This window comes from Acipenser ruthenus, chromosome 46, assembly GCF_902713425.1.
Source record: "Acipenser ruthenus chromosome 46, fAciRut3.2 maternal haplotype, whole genome shotgun sequence".
NCBI classification, from domain to species: Eukaryota; Metazoa; Chordata; class Actinopteri; order Acipenseriformes; family Acipenseridae; genus Acipenser; species Acipenser ruthenus.
In genome coordinates this window covers 4,982,718-5,001,789 of record NC_081234.1, presented here as the reverse complement: position 1 = coordinate 5,001,789, position 19,072 = coordinate 4,982,718, and the positions used below count along the sequence as shown (strand labels likewise).

At 38.5% G+C, this 19,072-nt stretch overlaps 1 protein-coding gene across 1 annotated transcript; it reads left to right on the top strand.

The window, feature by feature from the left end:
- The first annotated feature begins 27 nt into the window (after nt 1-27).
- LOC117969813 (prosaposin-like) lies at nt 28-18,969 on the top strand. Its single transcript, XM_034917768.2, has 11 exons — nt 28-182; nt 4,224-4,357; nt 8,515-8,589; nt 9,843-9,968; nt 11,147-11,293; nt 12,431-12,511; nt 13,010-13,193; nt 13,444-13,586; nt 14,241-14,321; nt 16,334-16,444; nt 17,963-18,969. The coding sequence occupies exons 1-11, from the start codon at nt 137-139 to the stop codon at nt 17,996-17,998; spliced, it is 1,164 nt and encodes a 387-aa protein (XP_034773659.2). The 5' UTR covers nt 28-136; the 3' UTR covers nt 17,999-18,969.
- Nucleotides 18,970-19,072: the final 103 nt, after the last annotated feature.

Genomic DNA, 19,072 nt, shown 5'->3' with positions numbered 1-19,072 from the left:
TTCTCTAACGACCGCCCTATGACTCGGACATGTGTTTTGTGATAGGCTAGCTTCCCTACCATTCGCTTGTTTATAACCTGCTTGATGTTCTACTTGCAAAACAAGACCGCAGCTGTCGAAGCTTGAAAGAGAGGCAATGGCTGTTGTTCATTTTTCCCTGCTTTTGTTTTGTGTTTCTTCAGGTAAGCAAATACACATAAGTGAACACTCTAGTGAGTCGTTTTGTTTCTATAATTTCTAGATTATTGATTGACCTTTTAAATTTAATTAGCGGTTAATACGAACTAGTCTGCCATTCGTTATTTTGTGATTACTGACATTGGCAAAACAACAATTAAAAACACAAGCAGTTGTTCAATAATGATCGTTTTACTGTATTTTAATTTGTCTTAAGTAACTCATCAACAATGCAATAGCCTTATATTTTTTAACCGCACCCTACTCAATATAGACACTGTCACAACCACAACAAATGGAAACGTCACGTTGGGAGTGCTGACAGTTTAGATTCAGTAGTTATGTCATTTATATTTTCCGGTAACAATTAAAGCTAATAGAAATCTTCAGAAACAGACAGAAGTCGGTATTCATAGTACACGCACTGTCAAATGTAACGCCTGTGCGTGATATTATAATCACGGGTTTCTGTTTCAGTTTGCCTAGCACGACATGCAATGTCGGTTTTGAATCAGTGCTACTCCCTGATAATAATATGTGTCTCACTTAGTTGCTTCGAGACAGGTTGACAGCTTGGCAAATGCTCCCTAGAATATTATTTTGCTATAACAAGTTAGTAATTTATTAAGGGGAAAACATTATGACCAAAGTGAAGAACACGGTTAAAGTACAAGTAATGTGTTTCTTACGCGTGCCTCCTTTTCTAAATTAATAAAATATTTTGATTGAAACTGTTCGACTGGAAGTGTTTATTAATGTTTTAAAACACGTTGAGAAAGTCTTCCAGTGGAGCCAGTTGTCATTTAACTTACTGGGTCAATTGTAGGGGACTGTGTTTTAGTCGACTTCAAGAGGACTGAAAGCTGCTACCTACCAGACGCGTTGCGACCAGCGAAACTGTGCAGCGATAAGTATCTTTCACCCCGCAGGCGACGAGGAAGCGACACTGGAGCAACGCAAAATAAATACGATTCAATCCTATCTTTTGCGATTGAGCAATTAGAAAACAGCTTTAATGCACGTGGTCCAGCAGGGTGAAGCAGCATCCAGAATGACGGAGTAAACAATAATACTTGCCATGGAAAAATACCCAGAGCTTTATGACAAAGGGCATCACAATTATAAGGATACAGATTTGAAAGACAATATGTGGGAGACAATATGTGGATAAGCCTGGTATGTATGATTTATTGTCTCATATGTTGAAATACCGTCAGAGAAGACACTTGTGTAGTTTCCACATCATGTTGTCCAATATGTACCAGTCTTGCTCGTTTTGTCAATGGCAATTTGTAGTAGTTATGATGGCAGTTTTCAAACCTGTCGCTTCTGGTGTGTGGTCATGTCGCTGTGAAAGTATCTTGTCGTCCAATGAAAAAACCCATCTCGTCTGGTGTGTGGCAGCCCACAGGTGTCCACACACCGGCTAGACATTTTCACAGCGACATGCCCATACACACCAAAACTATGATCAAGACTGGTACATATTCATCAACATGACGAGGAAATTACGAGGGTCTTCTCTGACGGTTTTTCAACACATATGGCAATAAATCATACATCCAGTTCCTTCGAAACTGACTCCCATATATTATCTTTCAGATCTGTGTCTTTATAATTGTGATGCCCTTTGTCATAAAGCTCTGGGTATTTTTTCAAACGGCAAGTATTATTGATTCCTCCGTCATTCTGGATGCTGCTTCACCCTGCTGGACCACGTGTAGTAGCTGTTCTCCGATTGCTCAATGCCCTTAGTTGATGCGCGTCTAAATCACAAACAATAGGATTCAATCCTGTTTATTTCATGACTCTGCGGTGCCGCTCCCACGTCGCGTGTGGTGTGAAAGATACTTATCAAAAGTGTAGGTTCTATTCTTTTTTGTCGCATCGCTGCTCAGTTTTGCTTGCTGCAATGCGTCTGGTGGGTAGCAGCCTTAACTTTGGGACTAGAAAATCCCAAACAACTAAACAAAATTAGTCCCATTTGCAACATGCTAATCAGGAGAGCCAGTTAATTAATTTAGCTGATCTAATCAAGTGGACCAAGTTTAGACTGATCATGGGAACCAACCCACAGACCAGTGTATAGAAAATATAAATTAGGATCTTAGACAATTTGAAGAAACATATTCTGTTTGTTGTAGTGAAAATATAATTAGACCACATTTTCCCTCCACATTTATACAATTCTCACTGTTTTTACAGTTAATCTTCACAATGCATAAAAAGTGGACATTTACAGAACTATCTACACTACCCCATTGTGCTCAGCATGCATGTTAATGATTTAGCCTGCTCGATAAACGCTGTTTAGTATTCGTTCTTTTAATAGTAGATTTGTGCGGTTATTTTATGTGCAAAAAAAATCCATCCAAATAATTTAGCTGTTTTGCGAGTGTTGTGTAGGGAATTGGTGACTGCACCTTTTAATTGTCTCCAGTTGCATGGTAAACACTGCAGCTGCATGTTCAGTGCAGGGGAGTCCTGTTCCGAGAGCATGCAACACAGACAGCTCTTATGCTTTTTACTGTACATGTAACCATTTGTTGTTTCAGTGAGTTTGTTCTGTTTACGATGTTAAATACACCAAAGTAAACACAGGATCATATAATTTAGATATTTCCAAACTATTCTTTTTCATTATCACCATCTGAAAGCAGATTTCTACTGCAATGAAGTAATCTGCAGTACATTTCATTTTTAATTAAGTATTTGTGTTCTGCTGTCACCGCTCTTAATGGTCAGTTTGAGAATTAAACTCTGTTTTCCCTGCAGCAGCAGCTGACCCTGCTTTAGTACAAAACTTGTGCCACATTTCCGGTTTTTAATTCTGGTAACATCTTAATACAATGTGTTCATGTTAACTCAAAACATTATTTAGGCACCCTATGATTTGAGTGCGAAAGATAACAGTGGTTTATTGGAGTTCACAAAGAGAACTTATTTCAGCTTGATATAGTAACCTTCACTTCTGTTTTTTGGTTTAATTGACCTTTTTGCTGCATTTCAGGCTTTCATTATAATAATTAAGTTTTCAGTGCATTTTGTTAATGGCACGTGTGGCTTTTGTTTTTTCGTTCAAGTTCAATTTTTTTTTTTTAAGGCAGTGTTTTATTTTAAGCTAATGTACTCGCACAAGTTTGGTCACCGTCACAACTGCTGCATGAACCTGTGGTTCCTGTATTCTGCTGGTGTTAATACAGCACCTCTGGAATTCCAGGGCTTTGAGTTCAATCAGATTGCCATCAGTTCTCTAGCGCTTCAGTTTGAAACATGTGATATGATGGCTTTTTTTCCTTTTACAGACCGACATCGCACATTTATAAATATTAACACAAGTGTTGTGTGTGGAATTGGTGCAACATAATCATGTTATTGTTTGGATCCAAACACTTCCTCATAAAGGCGTCTCTTTAGTTTCTGTAGCTGAAAGGGCATAGCGAGCATAATTGCTCTGAATAGGCAAACATTTTGAGGGGCACTGCAGCAATTGATAAGGGCACTGCAAGGTTGTGTTAGAAGTTTGGCATACCCTTTTTAAAAATATACATTAAGTGCTGTATTATATCCTGGCTGATTAATTCAGGCATAAGGAACAAAGAACACAGTTTTCACATGTGTAACTCGTATTAGACAGATTTTCAAGCAAATATTGAGACACAGGACCAATCAGACTCCATTAATCCCCCAAAGTACATTTTGTGTGCTCCATCTGAACGATTCATTTTCTTTTTATTATTTCTATAAAACAGAAGCATATATTGAAGTATAAAATACATAACCATGTAGGAACATACCAAAAATATGTTCTAGTCAATAGATTTCAATACTGATGCAGCATGGGATACAACACATCATGGTTTGCCATTATAGTAAATTCATTTTAAAAAGTGAATAATGACACCACGATTATAAGCACTCGGAGGTATGCTTTAACCTTGTTCAGCTGACACTGATGCCTCAATGTTAAAGCCTGGGTGTGTGAACAGGAGTTTTACCGTTCTGTCATGCCCTGCCCATACCATCCTGTGGGTTCTTGTCCCCAGCTGTGGCGGGTCTGATCCCGGTCCAGTCTGAGTGCACGCTGGGCCCAGTGTTCTGGTGTCAGGATCTCCACAAGGCTCTGCAGTGCGGGGCAGTCCAGCAGTGCATGCAGACAACATGGAGCCAGCAAGCTGAGGTGAGTCTTGGGGGTGAGCCGTGCTAATTGATTAAAGATGCAAATGTCTTAGCATTAATGTCTTTCTAGCTTTCTTCTCTAAAGTTACACCTTTTTGTTCATCTGAAATGTTTACAATTTAAATAAAAAATGTAATAAATAAGTCAGAGAGAGAGAGAGAGAGATGCATGGTGTAATGTGTGTGATAGGAGAATTTAATGCCCATCTGAGGGGTATTTTTTGCTAGGTTGTGGGGCTTGAGGGCACGTTTGTTGCTTGTTTAACTACACTTGGAATGCTGATAAATATATTTGACTGCGCTTTATCATTTGCATGTAGTTTAGAATTTTGAGATATATTGTATCTGAAATATGCTAAAAAAAAAAAAAAAAGGAGAGCAACATTCCCAGCACTACTCTCACTGAAAAATAAATACATAATGAATTAATACATAAATACACTGCCATGAGATTTGCAGTCTGTATTTTAAAATAACATATTGTACAGATAATCTCATATGTAATTTCATTTCTATCATTATAAACATATGTCAGTCTTCATGTTTTAATAAATCTATGGATTGTGCATGTTCAATAAATAACTAATATTGCTTCTTTCAAATCTAGTAAAAAAAAAAAATGTACTAGTAAATATCAAACCTAGGTTAGCAACACTAAAATCTAAGGAAAGAAATTGTCTTGAAATGCTTCTAAATGGTACGCTTGACCACAAAATATTATAAATGATAATATACGGACAGCGGGGACCTTACTCGACCAATCACATTGCTCATTTCATGTTCCATTGCCAGCCCTGGATTATAAACATAGATATTCACTGTTGTTTTATTTAAAGAGACCTTTTGGTTTCCTGCCAGTCTTCCTTGCCCTAGCTTTACAGCACCTCGGTCTCTCCAGTGAAGCAGTGTGTACCGCTTAGGGTCATGTTGTTTTGTTTAATGTATGTTGACCTTTTGAAATGCATGTAGTGCAACAATACGATAGTAAAGTAATTTACATTTTCACCAAATCACCAACAACAATTTGAGAGATGCAATAAAAGAAGTTCATAGACTAAATACAGCTGCATGAAATGATTGTCAATCATGCTGATGAATCTTTTTGGTTTTTGCAATCCTGTATGCAGAATTCTAGGGGTTTGGATATGCTTTGCTCTTCCAGTACAACTACAGTAAAACATAGAATCTCTTAAGTAGCTTGTATAACGATGTACTAAATAAAGTATATCTCTGAAAAAAAGGTGTCAAGCCAAAAGAATCACTCAGTTCTCGTAGAACAAAACAGCAGCACGAATGCACTGTTAAATTAACATTTTAGTCTCATTTAGATGACTAATTGTGCTTTTAAAGACAGATTAATCAGTGCCCGAAATATTCATTAATGGCTGCAAAATGCACTAAGAATTACTTAAATAATCGTTGCAGATCCAGTGACCTATTACTTTATTTCTTCAGAAATATGAATCGTCTTCTGTTGCTTTATTGTTTTATTCCAGCAGCTATGCCTCAGTTGGGAACACAGTGATAAAGAGATTTAGGTTTGTGGTAGCCTGATCCCTGCTGCATCTAATCTCTGTAAATACACATAAACTAATCACGTTCACACAATTTAAGCAAAGCAAACAGAATATTCGTAATGTAGAAAATAAACTGGCATTGCCTTCGGTTATGTTTGTTTAGTCACAAGCAGTACCTTAGAATACATGTTTAAGGTATTTAAGGTACCCTTGACTTAGTATTAATATTGAAAAAAATTCAAAATCAAGAGGGTGATTTAAGAAAGGGGAAATCTGAGCAAGCTCACAAGAGACTAGAATACATGTGTACGTAATTAGGACCTTAACTTCTCTTTCTGCTTCCTGTGTCTTTCAAAACTACACCCCAAGCACACAGATGGCTATGTTGGTATCAGTTTTGCCTGATGTCTGCTGAATTCTTTGTTCTTCAAAAAAATGTTTTTAATTGTGGTTTGAGGACAATTTTCAAAAGAGGAAGGGTGTTCTATTAAACCCAAACGCTCCATGTCACCTGGTGTGTATGTGTTTCTGTAGCCTGCAAATTACTGATGTTTTAAGAGGAGCAGTCGAAAAAGTGAAGTCTTTTTGGTGTAGATTTCCACATTTCTTCAAAGAATTAAACGAGGAATTGGTCCTGTACTGACAATATTATGTTTGACCCCTGTTAATTGGGCACAACGTGCAAGATTGTTGGTCTGAAATAAATGACATTCGTATTCATTCAATAAATAACAAAAATCCTGTAAAGACAGCTGGGAGTTGCGCTATCCCCTTTGACACTTAGAAAGTCTAAGCGGAGGTCACAGAAAGAGGGTGAAGGTGTTTGGAAGTTGACCAGGCCAGTGCGATAGCCTAACAATTTGAAACAGAAACCAAAACTGTACAGTTCACCGGCCCAAGATGCTGAAATAAAAACTCTTTAGGCGTCTGCAACAAAACGGGTCCTTGCTTGTTTGTGTTCAGGAAAACTTGTCTCAAATTGTGTTGACCCTGTGCGGTATAGCAGGGCAGAGAGTGGGGATGCGGGTATCAGCATGCTGGTCTGGGGATTCAAATATGTAAGTATGTAGAGTTCATTATAGAACCGCTTATCCAGTTGATAAAACTTGCCAAGGACATTCTTGATAGTACAGTATCCGAATCTGGGATATATGGTGGCCCATTTGTATGTACCAGTATTGTCCATCTGTCTGTAGGTCTCTTATAAAAGTTCCCCATAATAAAAGTATAGCAGAGTGTAAGCATTGTAAAACCCAATGAGGTATAGTAAAGCATATTAAGAACATGGCAAATCATGATAAACTATGCTAAATGCATAGTATAATTAAAGAGAAAAAAGGATCCACACACCGAAGTAGAGGAGATGCAAGTTTACAAGGCTGAAGCCATAGACCAATATAGAGAAAGAGAGAACCGCAACCATCACCAATGCGCTGACACAGAAGTGCCTTTGTCAGGGTGCAAAATATAAAAGTGTTGGATTACAGAGTTAAATACAATTGAGGTTATAAAGAAGCGGTGAATATAATTGCACATTAGTAAAATACAGTACTGTGCAAAAGTTTTAGGCAGGTGTGAAAAAATGCTGTAAAGTAAGAATGCTTTCAAAAATAGACATGTTAATAGTTTATATTTATCAATTAACAAAATGCAAAGTGAGTGAACAGAAGAAAAATCTACATCAAATCAATGTTTGGTGTGACTACCCTTTGCCTTCAAAACAGCATCAATTCTTCTAGGTACACTTGCACAAAGTCAGGGATTTTGTAGGCATATAGTCAGGTGTATGATTAAACAATTATACCAAACAGGTGCTAATGATCATCAATTCAATATGTAGGTTGAAACACAATCATTAACTGAAACAGAAACAGCTGTGTAGGAGGAATAAAACTGGATGAGGAACAGCCAAACTCAGCTAACAAGGTGAGGTTGCTGAAGACAGTTTACTGTCAAAAGTCATACACCATGACTATATATAGAAGATATATTCTCAGAGCCGGAGACCACAACAGGAATTATTAGCAAAAAACTCTTAATACGAACATTCTTAAGAAATTTAAACATCAACTTTAAATCATTCATTCCAAAAGTAGGGACAAATGTTAACTCCTGATCTAAAGTGCTTAATTGTAAAGGAGACAGAATCTTCCTTGACAGGTTAAACACACAGTTTGTTGGTTAGGCTCGTGTCATGGGTCTCGTACATCGGGTTCGTTTCTTCCCCAAGATCGACCCCGGCATCAAAATCCATTGTGGTCTTTTACTCTGTAAAAAACAAACAGTCCCCCGCTGCAGAAGATCTGCTGTCTGTGGGAAGGAGTTCCGACGGGCTGGCGTGAATGTGAGCTGATGTGAGTTGGTGTGATCTGTTCTTTGTAAGATAAGAGTCTTGGAAAGTAGGTCTGTTAGAACCACTCTTTTGCCAGAAGTGTGTTATTTTCTTTCTTATCATTTTGATCATGTTTTGAATTTCTTTTATTTTCTTCTCCTTGAGATCAGTAAGAAAGTATAACCATGGAAAAAGCATGGGAAAACTGCAAAATGACCGTGCAATAAGGGGTAACACTTCCATTTCTATCTGAAGTGTTCTTTAGCAGGCTGGTTACCTTGTTTCTGAAGACATGTTTCTGTTTCCCCAGAATAATGATGTCTGCAGCGACTGCACTAAGATCATTGAGCTGATGATGGACATGCTGTCAAACCAAGACACCCAGGTTATTATGCTACATTTAAGAACTCGTAAAAAGAATTGTATAAAAGGAAATGCTTGTTAGATTAAGCCTGCAAAAATCAGAAAATGTCATAATGTAGGTGTATGAAATCTCATTATCCCCTTTGGTCACAATTTTTTATTTAAATGTTTAGTCATTTTAAAACAGTTTGTGTGAACTCGATGGAGTTTGAGAAGTTGAATTATGCATTATAAAATGGACCGGAAACTTAACATCGTACAATTATACACACAGTGACTGAAGGGGATATACCAAGATGTACTGGAGGGTTTGTGATACTACAGTATAAGATAGTTATTTTTATGTACAGTTATGATAAGCAGAACTGAAACTACTTCATTTTATGTTTGTTTTTTATATTTGTATGTATGTGGTTCATACCATGCTTGAATGCCTATATATATATATTAGTGCATCTGCCCCTCAAATTGACTAAAATACAACTGCTTTCTATTGCATTTACATTTGCAGGGATGGAAGTAAGACCCACTGCACAGCAGTTTGATCCATTCCTGGTTTTACTATTTGAGTTTGAGACACCTGTGCTTGTTACCTATACACTGTGGCTAATCAAGCTCTTAGTTAAATCTGGAATGGGTGTAACAGCTACGCAATATGAGTCTTATGTCCATCCCTGCATTGATACATGAGGTATTGGTTGTCACTATACTAAGTATAACAACCAGTCATGCTGGATCTCTTAAGTGATCTGGACCTGACAGTCTTTTTCATCCACAGACCAACAGCAGATAGCACAATGTGAGCCACCCTAGCATGTAGCAAGCATTATGCAAGATTGATTAGTTAAAAAAAAAAATGTTTTGGAGAAATTTTACAAAAAATGTTTTCCCCAACATATTAATCACCTGCTTCATTTTGACATCAGGTCAAAGCAGAGATATCAGCAGGTAAAACGTACGAGATGCAGTAAGTAAAGCAGACAAGCGTTTGTGCTTTCAACAGTGTTGGCAACAGCCCACATGCTTTCAACAGAGTTGGCAACAGCCCACAGCAGAGTTCAACTCTTCCGATGTTTCATAAATAGCAAATCTGTGGATTTGTTTAGCTCTGTACCCCCTACAGCAGCTTCTGCTACTGGCCCTGGATCAGGTCTTAGGAAACGGTTGAAATCCAGAAGTAAGTGAATAGAATGCAACCCTGTTTATACCAGCGGCTTCAATCATCAAAACTAAATTCTTTCTTTTTTCCCTTCCTGCTTGTCTTGGCTCATGCAGGCTCATATCAAGAGCACCCTGCACAGTGTCTGCAGTCAGTTGCCAGGGGCTGGCTTGGTTGCCGAGTGTGACAAGCTGGTGGATTCCAGCCTGCCCATTGCCACCCGCTTCATCATGAACCATGTGGTAGGCAGCCAGTCTGTTTGTTTCTCTCTGTAGAGTTCCAGAAGTAACAGAGTAATACAAAAGAGTCAAGGGTAGAGATGGTGATAAAAGTCCAAGTGTTTCATACCTGTAATTACTGTGTACCAGTTTTACACGTTGCCTACCACATTTTCCAAAATATTAATGTTGGGGTGGGGGCAGTTCCCCACCTTACCCATAGGGTGGGAACAGTAATCTATTATCGTGATATTATCAATCATTTATTTAGTCTTGATAGTTTTTTGTCCTGAAAAGTGATGAGCGATAATCGTGTCAGCAGCGATACTTTCTGGAAGTCTATCCTTCCTGTAGACAACTGATTTGTCCAGAAGGAAATGGGGTGTTAAGTGGCACTAATTAAACCGGGCATGAAAGAGGCACTTTGAATTCAGTCACCCTCTAGAAATGTGGCTTCATTTTAAAAAGCCAACAACAAGCAAAAAACAGACAGAGAAAAATAAGAAGAGCAAGGGGCTCCAAGTGGCACATCCGGTAAAGGCAAAAGTGGAGTGCAGGATGCGCCCTATAGCCTGGAGGTCGCCGGTTCGAGTCCAGGCTATTCTGTTGCCGACCGTAGACGGGACCTCCCAGGGGGCGGCACACAATTGGCCGAGCGCCGCACACACCAGTGACTCCTGTAGCCTGGCCGGGCGCCTGCAGGCTTGCCTGTAAGCTGCCCAGAGCTGCATTGTCCTCCAACGCTGCAGCACTGAGGTGGCTGCACGGTGAGTCTGCAGTGTGAAGAAAAGCAGTCGGCTGATGGCACGCGCTTCGGGGTCTTCACCACTCCCGAGTCAGCGTCGGGTGGTGGCAGTGAGCTGAGCCTAAAAATAATTGGATATGCCAAATTGGAAGAAAATAATAAAATAATTGGCGATTTTACTAAATTTACACAAAAAAAATAGGAAGAGCTACTAATTATGGAGAAATTCTCAATTAATGGTAATTTAAACAGTATTTGTAATAATAATTGAAAATGTAATTATCATCCAACTCCACTTACTCACTTACCCAGACAAAACTGAATGGGTTAAATTGACATGTCTAGTGTATTTAGCGTCCTGGGCTTGCAGCCTCAGCCATTTCTCTTGCGCTTGTAGAATTGTCTGTCTCAGCCCCTCCCATGTTCCCTGTCCTTTTTTTTTATTTTTTATCTGCAGAAGCCTAGTGCTGTTTGCTTCGGTCTCGGATTGTGCACACCCCAGCAATCAGGAAAAGGAATGCAGGAGCTCCTCACCAATGAGATTTCAGAGACTGGCTACATTGTTTCTGAACAAGCACTTCCTCGGGCAACTAGCCAGTTAGAGGTGATTGGGTAACCAAGCGTTACAGTGATATCTGAGATGAAGTTGTTGTTTTATATGTGTAAACTTTACTACACCATGAGACGCTGTAAAATCCATGTTCTTTCTACACACACACACTGTGGGTTCCATGGAAACTGTCCCCAGTCCTGCAGTAGGCGCAGAACATGATACTGCAGTGCACCGCAGGTTACTGGTCAGTTGCCGTGGAAACTTTTTGTTTTTGCGTCAACCAAATTTGTAAAAAATCCTCCAAACAACCGCCAAGTGGCGCAGTTTTCTTTAGAGACACTAGATGAGTAGACACTAGATAGTGTCACTGCACCAGAACTCATGGAACAAACACCACTGCAAGTGAAATTAATGGTAAAAAAATGGAAAATGCTGTAAACCAAATGTATCGTAAATACAAAACATGTTGTATGTCTGCTTTGCTGCTAGAAAAACAGATTAGATATCATCACAGCTAATATTTTAGCTTATTTCCCTGTCTTTCGAGTGGATAAAATCTGGAGTCATGAATTTGGAATGCCAATGAAAGAGATAGGCAGAGAGATCTAAAATACATTAAACAATAGTTTATAAACCATGCATTAGTATTTCAACTGAATTGGAAAATCTAATAAAAAAAAGAAAGTTGTTGAAGAAAGACTGCATGCATGCATGCCGTGTTCTGAGATCACAGTGCACGTGCCTCCTCTCCCATTTACCCCAAACAGCAAGAGGTAGTGAAGTCTGTGTCTCCTTTAGTGGTACTTTTAAGGGGGCGGGTAATAGACCCAAGGCAGCAGACAGGGTATTACCTTTTGTGTATTTTAGTTGGTTTAGATGATTCACAGGTGGCTTCTTTCATTTGGAATTGGCTGTAAAAGTGTAATTTGCACCATATTACAGTGAAAGAAATGTAGCCTGGTCCCCCATCACATTACCTGTTAAAGAAAGGAAAGAAACGCTGTACAGAAGAATGTGTGGTATTTATTTGAAATGTCATTTATGCATTGGTTTCCTTTGCACAATCTCTTTTTGTTCAGTCAGTTAAACATTTTAAGTAGCGTTTGTTTGAATATTTGTTCCAGCACTAGTTTTAAAATAGTTCTGTGCATCCCAGTCTTACTGTCTGCCTGTCTGTCGGTCTCCCAGCTGCAGGCCTCCCCCCAGTGCACACTTTGCCTTCTTATCATCAGGAAGCTGGAAAACATGCTCCCGAAGGAGAGGACAGAGGTAAGACTTTGAAGCCGTTTCTCGGTGTAAGAGCATATTCAGTGGTGGGAACAGATACTGTAAACTATATCACTGTCTTAACTATTTTTAAGAAACTCTAAACTTCAGTGAATGTTAAGCAGTAATAATTTTGCAGTGCATAGAATCGTGGTGTCAGCATTGATAATCTGACATTCCTCTGTGACTGATAATTGATTTGATATATTTTTGCATAGTATTTCAGTGTGAATAATACGGCTTAAATACGTTCTACGTGTCCCTTAGTTTTGTTCAGTTTCCTTAACAAGCTTTCAGGTTAAACTTGTTCATATCAGTCATGTCTCTGTTGTCATAATGATGCCCTTTCTTCATTTTGCATAGGTAGTTTATTTTAGTATTGTGTAGTATACAGTACAGCACAATTAGCTACCGTTAAGGTTGGTGATTAAATACAGTGAAATAGAGATAAAAAGATCAAATAAAACAGAATAAATTCTGTCCTGTCCTTGTCTTCACTAGGACACTGTGGTCCAGCTCCTGGAACAGATCTGCTCCCACCTCCCCTCCGAGGTCTCCCAGGAGTGCCAGGACTTTGTGGACAAGTACGGGAAGACTGTCATTGACTTCCTGCTGTCCTCCATGGCACCACACACGATTTGCACCCTCCTGCACCTCTGCCTCGGAGTGGAGAGCCCAGTGCCAGGTGAGGCAGCACCGCGCTCTCTGTCACTTCTCACATTCCCAGATGTTTACAGAGTTTTCCTTTCCTTCCAGGGGATGTGTATCCTTAGCAACAAGTTCCAGTTGTTTGTTTTACAATTTTAAATGAATCCATTCATAAATATTGTTTCAATAGAAATATATTAGGAAGTACTGACACATGTAAGTGTATAGTCATGTTTACCAATGTCTCCGTCTCCTGATCTCTGTAACCCTCCACTTTGCTTATCCAGTCATCTCCACTGTATCAGACTGTGAAGTTTGTGACAGCCTGGTCTCCAAGGTGAAGCTGTCCCTGGGTACGAATGTCACAGCCCCTGAGTACGAGGCTGTCATGGACGCTGTGTGCTATTCCTACCAGCCTGCCTTCCAGGAGGTCAGTGTCCCTCTGTAGGGTTTCTTACAACATTCAGCCCTGTTCGTCAAAACTTTATTCATTATTGTGGAAAGAAAAGAAATATCAGTGGTACAAAACTACCGTAGTAAGAAATGACTAACAGGCTGATCTAGAGACTCTGAACTGCACCTGCATGGTTTCTTCCTCAATAATAATCACAACATTTTTCCCATGGTCATACTGTACATTTACCATAGCTTGCTGTGTTTTTATACACTTTACCGTGCACCTCTGGGCTTTACCATGCTTTCATAAGCTTTATTACACTTTGCTAAGCTATTGTTATTGAACGTTTTTAGAAGGGCACACAAGGAAGTAAGGAGTTAATAATATAAAAGGCTGTTTTGCTTTAAACTAAGTACTGTCAATAGAAGTCCTTCTGTAATACAGTATATTGGTATACAATACATATTTGTGTGACTTTGGATTATTCATTTAATTTTAATGATAAATATGTACTAATCAATGTGTATATGAAGTTGTTATTTGGAAAACTTAATTTAAAAAAAAAAAGTAACTGTTTGATTCAGTTCTCTTTTTTTCCACAGAACAAACAAATAAATTGTAGCCAGGGCAGGTTTCATGTTGACATCCTAGGATTCAAAAAATGAATTGGTTTTTTGTTTGTTCTAGTGCAAGAACTTTGTCCAATCCTACAAGCCCCAGCTGCTGAAGGTGCTGGGGAAGCCTTGGGATTCTCAAACAACCTGCAAGGTAACTGACTGTGTGTTAATGAGAAGCACACACTGAACACAGGCACAGACTGACCTGTGTATTAATGAGAAGCACACACTGAATGAACACAGGCTCAGACTGACCTGTGTATTAATGAGAAGCACACACTGAACACAGGCACAGACTGACCTGTGTGTTCATGAGAAGCACACACTGAACACAGGCACAGACTGACCTGTGTGTTCATGAGAAGCACACACTGAACACAGGCACAGACTGACCTGTGTGTTCATGAGAAGCACACACTGAACACAGGCACAGACTGACCTGTGTGTTCATGAGAAGCACACACTGAACACAGGCACAGACTGACCTGTGTGTTCATGAGAAGCACACACTGAACACAGGCACAGACTGACCTGTGTATTATTACTTGATTGGGAGGGGCTGTGTGAAGCTGGAAGAAATATTAAATAAACAGACATTTCTATATAATGACGGAATTGAACAATTTGAACTGCTATTTGTTTTGCCGTATACCCTTCGGCGGCAAATATTTTGTTACATTTTTTGGTATTAACACTGTGTGTGAACTTTATGGAGTTTGAGAAGATGCCCTGCCAAAACTTTGAAAGAAACAGATATCAATTATAAAATAGATATACAGATAGGAAACTTACTTAACATGGTACAATTAGTCACTCAGTGACTGAATGGGAAATACATTTTCAAGCAATAGGATTTGAATCCAATGTGTTGCTCTTGGGATGGAATTGGCAACGCAATTACACAGTCAGTAATGAGGCAGCTTACACAGTTCACTCACTTTACATGTTGATTAAAATTAATTCATTTGTGATTTAGAGGGGAGTCATAGTTAAAGACTGTACAGCTTTAATTACAAATGTATTAACATATCTCAATATATTCTCATGAAGATTTATGTAAATAAATTGCAAGTTCCTGAACAAAGAGATTACATCTTGCAAAATCTTCACACCACATAACAAGAAACCCCCTGAAACTATACAAATATGATAAATGTATTAAAATCAACATGGCAAACTGGATACAAAGTGCTGAAAAGAAAAAAAAATCCCCTCCAAATCAGCGGCCGTGTCAGTAGAACGAAACTGAGTGAATTGTGTTAATGTGTTGTGACCCGTCATTCTCCCTCAGGGAAGTGGAACAAGCTGACATGCAACATTTCCTGACATTTAATATTTGTAGAACAATGTTGAAGCATAGCTTACGATTAGCTTCCTGTAACTTTTGAAGAAATCTGTAATTTATAAGCTGTTGTCTGTGGTTACGGGGTGAGGATGAATTCATTCTGTGTTGAGTAAGGACATTACCTGGGCAACTGGGGACATTACTTTGGCAAATGTGACGTCAATATAAGTGGGGGCTTGTTTTGAGAGCATGGAGCAGAGCGCATTGACAGTTGCTTATTGGGATGCTGCCCTTGGTCATCTCGCACCCGGATATCTGGGTGTGAATCTTGAATTCTTTCTTATGTGTCATTGCTGCCTGTTCTAATAAACAAGACCTAGAATGTACTTGACTGTCTCAGAGGCCTTTCCAACAAAATGAATGAATGATACATTGAAGCTGATCTAATGGGTGATCCCTGGTATGGATACATGTGAATGAATTAATTCTGATATAGTTAATTGGGTAACAGGTACACCCCTAACATTCCTGGGTGCTGCACTGACTGAATGTTTCTGAAATGAGTTTTCCTGTGTTGAAAGACACTTCTCTGATTTGAATTGGAGACCAACAGGCTGTCCTGTCATGTTCAAATTAGATTACAATCTCTGCCAAGCTTTGCAACACCTTATACAAGCAGAGTCCTTTCATTTTACTTCATCAGGCTGTGAGGATTGCGTTTTCCCACAAGTCACAAAAATGCTGGCTCTTAAAAAAAAAAAAAAAAAATCTGTTAACATTTAACAAAGCGAAAGAAAACATCCATGTTATAAATGTTGTTGTTAATTTTCTGGTATTTACTTCAATGAATATTAAGTTTGTCTTTTTTTTTTAAACAGGAAGTTGAAGCTTGTGTAACTGTAAAGACTGTCCCTCTGTTGGGAACAAAGGAGTGCACCTGGGGACCATCTTACTGGTGCACAGACATGCAGACTGCAAAAGAGTGCAATGTGAGTACTGACACCAAGAGGATTTTAATATAAATGTAAATATGCTCAAATACATATGTTTACATCTACAGTTTGTCAAATAGTTTTTGGCTGTCCTTACGATACACTTTTTTTTTTTTTTTTTTAAATGTCATGCTGGAGATACAGTACTAGTGGTCCAGGTCCATTTAAATATTCAAAAGATTATTTTGATAATTGGTGATATGTAAATGTACCATCAGGAGATGGTTCACATTTTATCAATCCGGTTGGATTCCACCTGCCCAGTGATCTAACTATGAGATCCCAAACCCATTCTCAACTTCTAGTCGAAACGTTTGTCATTGAATTGATTTGTATTTCTAAATGTTAAATTCTGTAAATTAACAGCTCAGAATGGCTCTGCATATTTCATACATAACTATAATTGTGCTAAATTTAGAAATACTAAAAGGAACTTTAATAAATGAAAGACTATTACTTTTAGCATTTTAAAATAGTGGCTCATTAGTAGTTAGTCAATACAAAACAGGATTAGCCACATATATGAAGCTTCAATTTTAAGTTGTTATTAAAGTGCATTCCTCATAACTTAAATGAATAAATTAGAAACATTAAGCAGCATAAAAGTGTTATTTGTGTTATGGTTTTGCATTTTTAAATGTTGCAAGTCACTGTCTTTGTTTGAGTTACACTTGCACCCCCTAGTGACCATTTTTAATTAAACATTAAGGTGTGTATTGAAGATGAAAAGTAATTGAGAAACAGATACCTTGCTGCTTTTAATAATTACAGACAAAGCTTGGATTTTGTCTAGCTATTTTGTTTTAAATACTGTATATCTAGAGAACTGTTTTTCCAGTTGTGTTTTAAACTTGCTAATCAGAGTCCTAAGCAGTAGTTATTGAGTGCCAGAACCTGGGGGTATATGGAAGCTGGCTGTCTCTCCACACGATGTAGGGTGCGTTGTTAAATTCACTGCTGCATGTGCCGATGTAGAGCGGATTCACCAAACCGTTGTTAAATTCACCGGTGCGTCACCGCTGAAGCAGCGGATTCACCGGGGGTGAGAGTTGGTGAACTGCAGCAAAACAAAAATGGCCGCTCTCACTGTGGAAGTTCCCTTTCAATTTGAAGACCACCACCAATGACTTTACGTATGGGATATGCCTGCCTATTAGGTACGTATCGCTGAGCTCTCTATACCAGAGCTGCCGATAGGTCCCTTCTTGGTATGATGCACTCAGTCCCGCCCACCAAGCGAATAAAACTGTCATCCCGAGGAAGCCATTTCTCTTTTTCTATCGAACCCGTGAGGGCAACCGATGCGACCTCGTGGTTGGTGGTCGTCTTCTCTTTTAGGGAACCAGGGTTACCGTAAGTAACCTAATATTTGTCTTGTACGGAGATACTTTTTAATAAATATATAATTTGTGTATTTGCATTGTCTTGAGTCACCATTGTGGTTAAATATGACATTTACTACCTTTTCCAGTAATCAAAAAATGATAATAAAAACTATTCTCTTTTCTTTAATAGGCTGTGGAGCACTGCCAGGCTCATGTCTGGAAATGAACCCCTCCCCCACCAGGCTGGCTTGAGGACAGGAGGTGACAAGGATTTATGTAGAGCAGCTCTCAGCAAGGTCTTCACCAGCATGCCACTGCATGACACAACAGCACAAACCAACGGACCGGAGCAGTCTCAGCCAAAATACACTGTCCAATTCATATCTGACATTAATACTAAAATGAGTGTGCTAAAACCTTTCTTTCTAATTATGTTACTAACCCTTTGAATTTGATGGTTTGTACAATTTAGTTTATGTAGATAGGCCTACAGTGTAAACATTATCTTACAGCTATATTGCAGGAATTAAACTAATATATTTGTTTGAACTTTTATTCTAAAATCATCTTATCACAGGTGTTTTAAAAAATGTATGTGGTGTACTAAAGCTTTACTTAAGTTAATTGTCTCCAGGGAAACAAATACTGTATTTGGAAACCATTTCTTTGAGCAGTCAAGTATTTTAATGTAGTTGGGTGATCATTTCAGACTACCAAGAAAGAAATGATAACTGCAGCAAAAGTGAGCTGTCAAAACGATCAATCTTTGATTTTATTTATTTATTTTTCCCTATTATCCAAATCTGGCCTCTACCCACATCCGTTGTCAGCTTGTTCTTCTTTAGGAATAATGCATACAATTTGTTTTGCTAATAGATTTCAGGTTCTGCTGTGTATTTTACACTGTTCTCGATCAAGTGCTTAATATACCAAGGAGGACAGTGTATCATTTCACCAGTGGACCTGTTTAAGTAATTTTAATTTCACCAAGTTTTGAATTAATTCATTTCCATCATCATAAGTTAGCCTTTTAGTAAATGCAGCAGTTTATGCTTGTGTTTTAAATGTGATAGGTAAGGCTTGCCAGTTTACTCCCAGTGACAGAGTACAATCATTTGTATGGGTTGTTTAATCTAGAACATGGTAATTCTGTACATTTTTTTTATTTTTATTTAAATAAAATCTTTGTCCTGTTAAGTGAATGTCTTTTTTTTTATCCTGCTAATTAAGTTTGTTTATTTTTAAGAAAAACAAAGTTTCACATTCAAGCCCTGTAGGATACCCCTGCTAATGGTAAAGT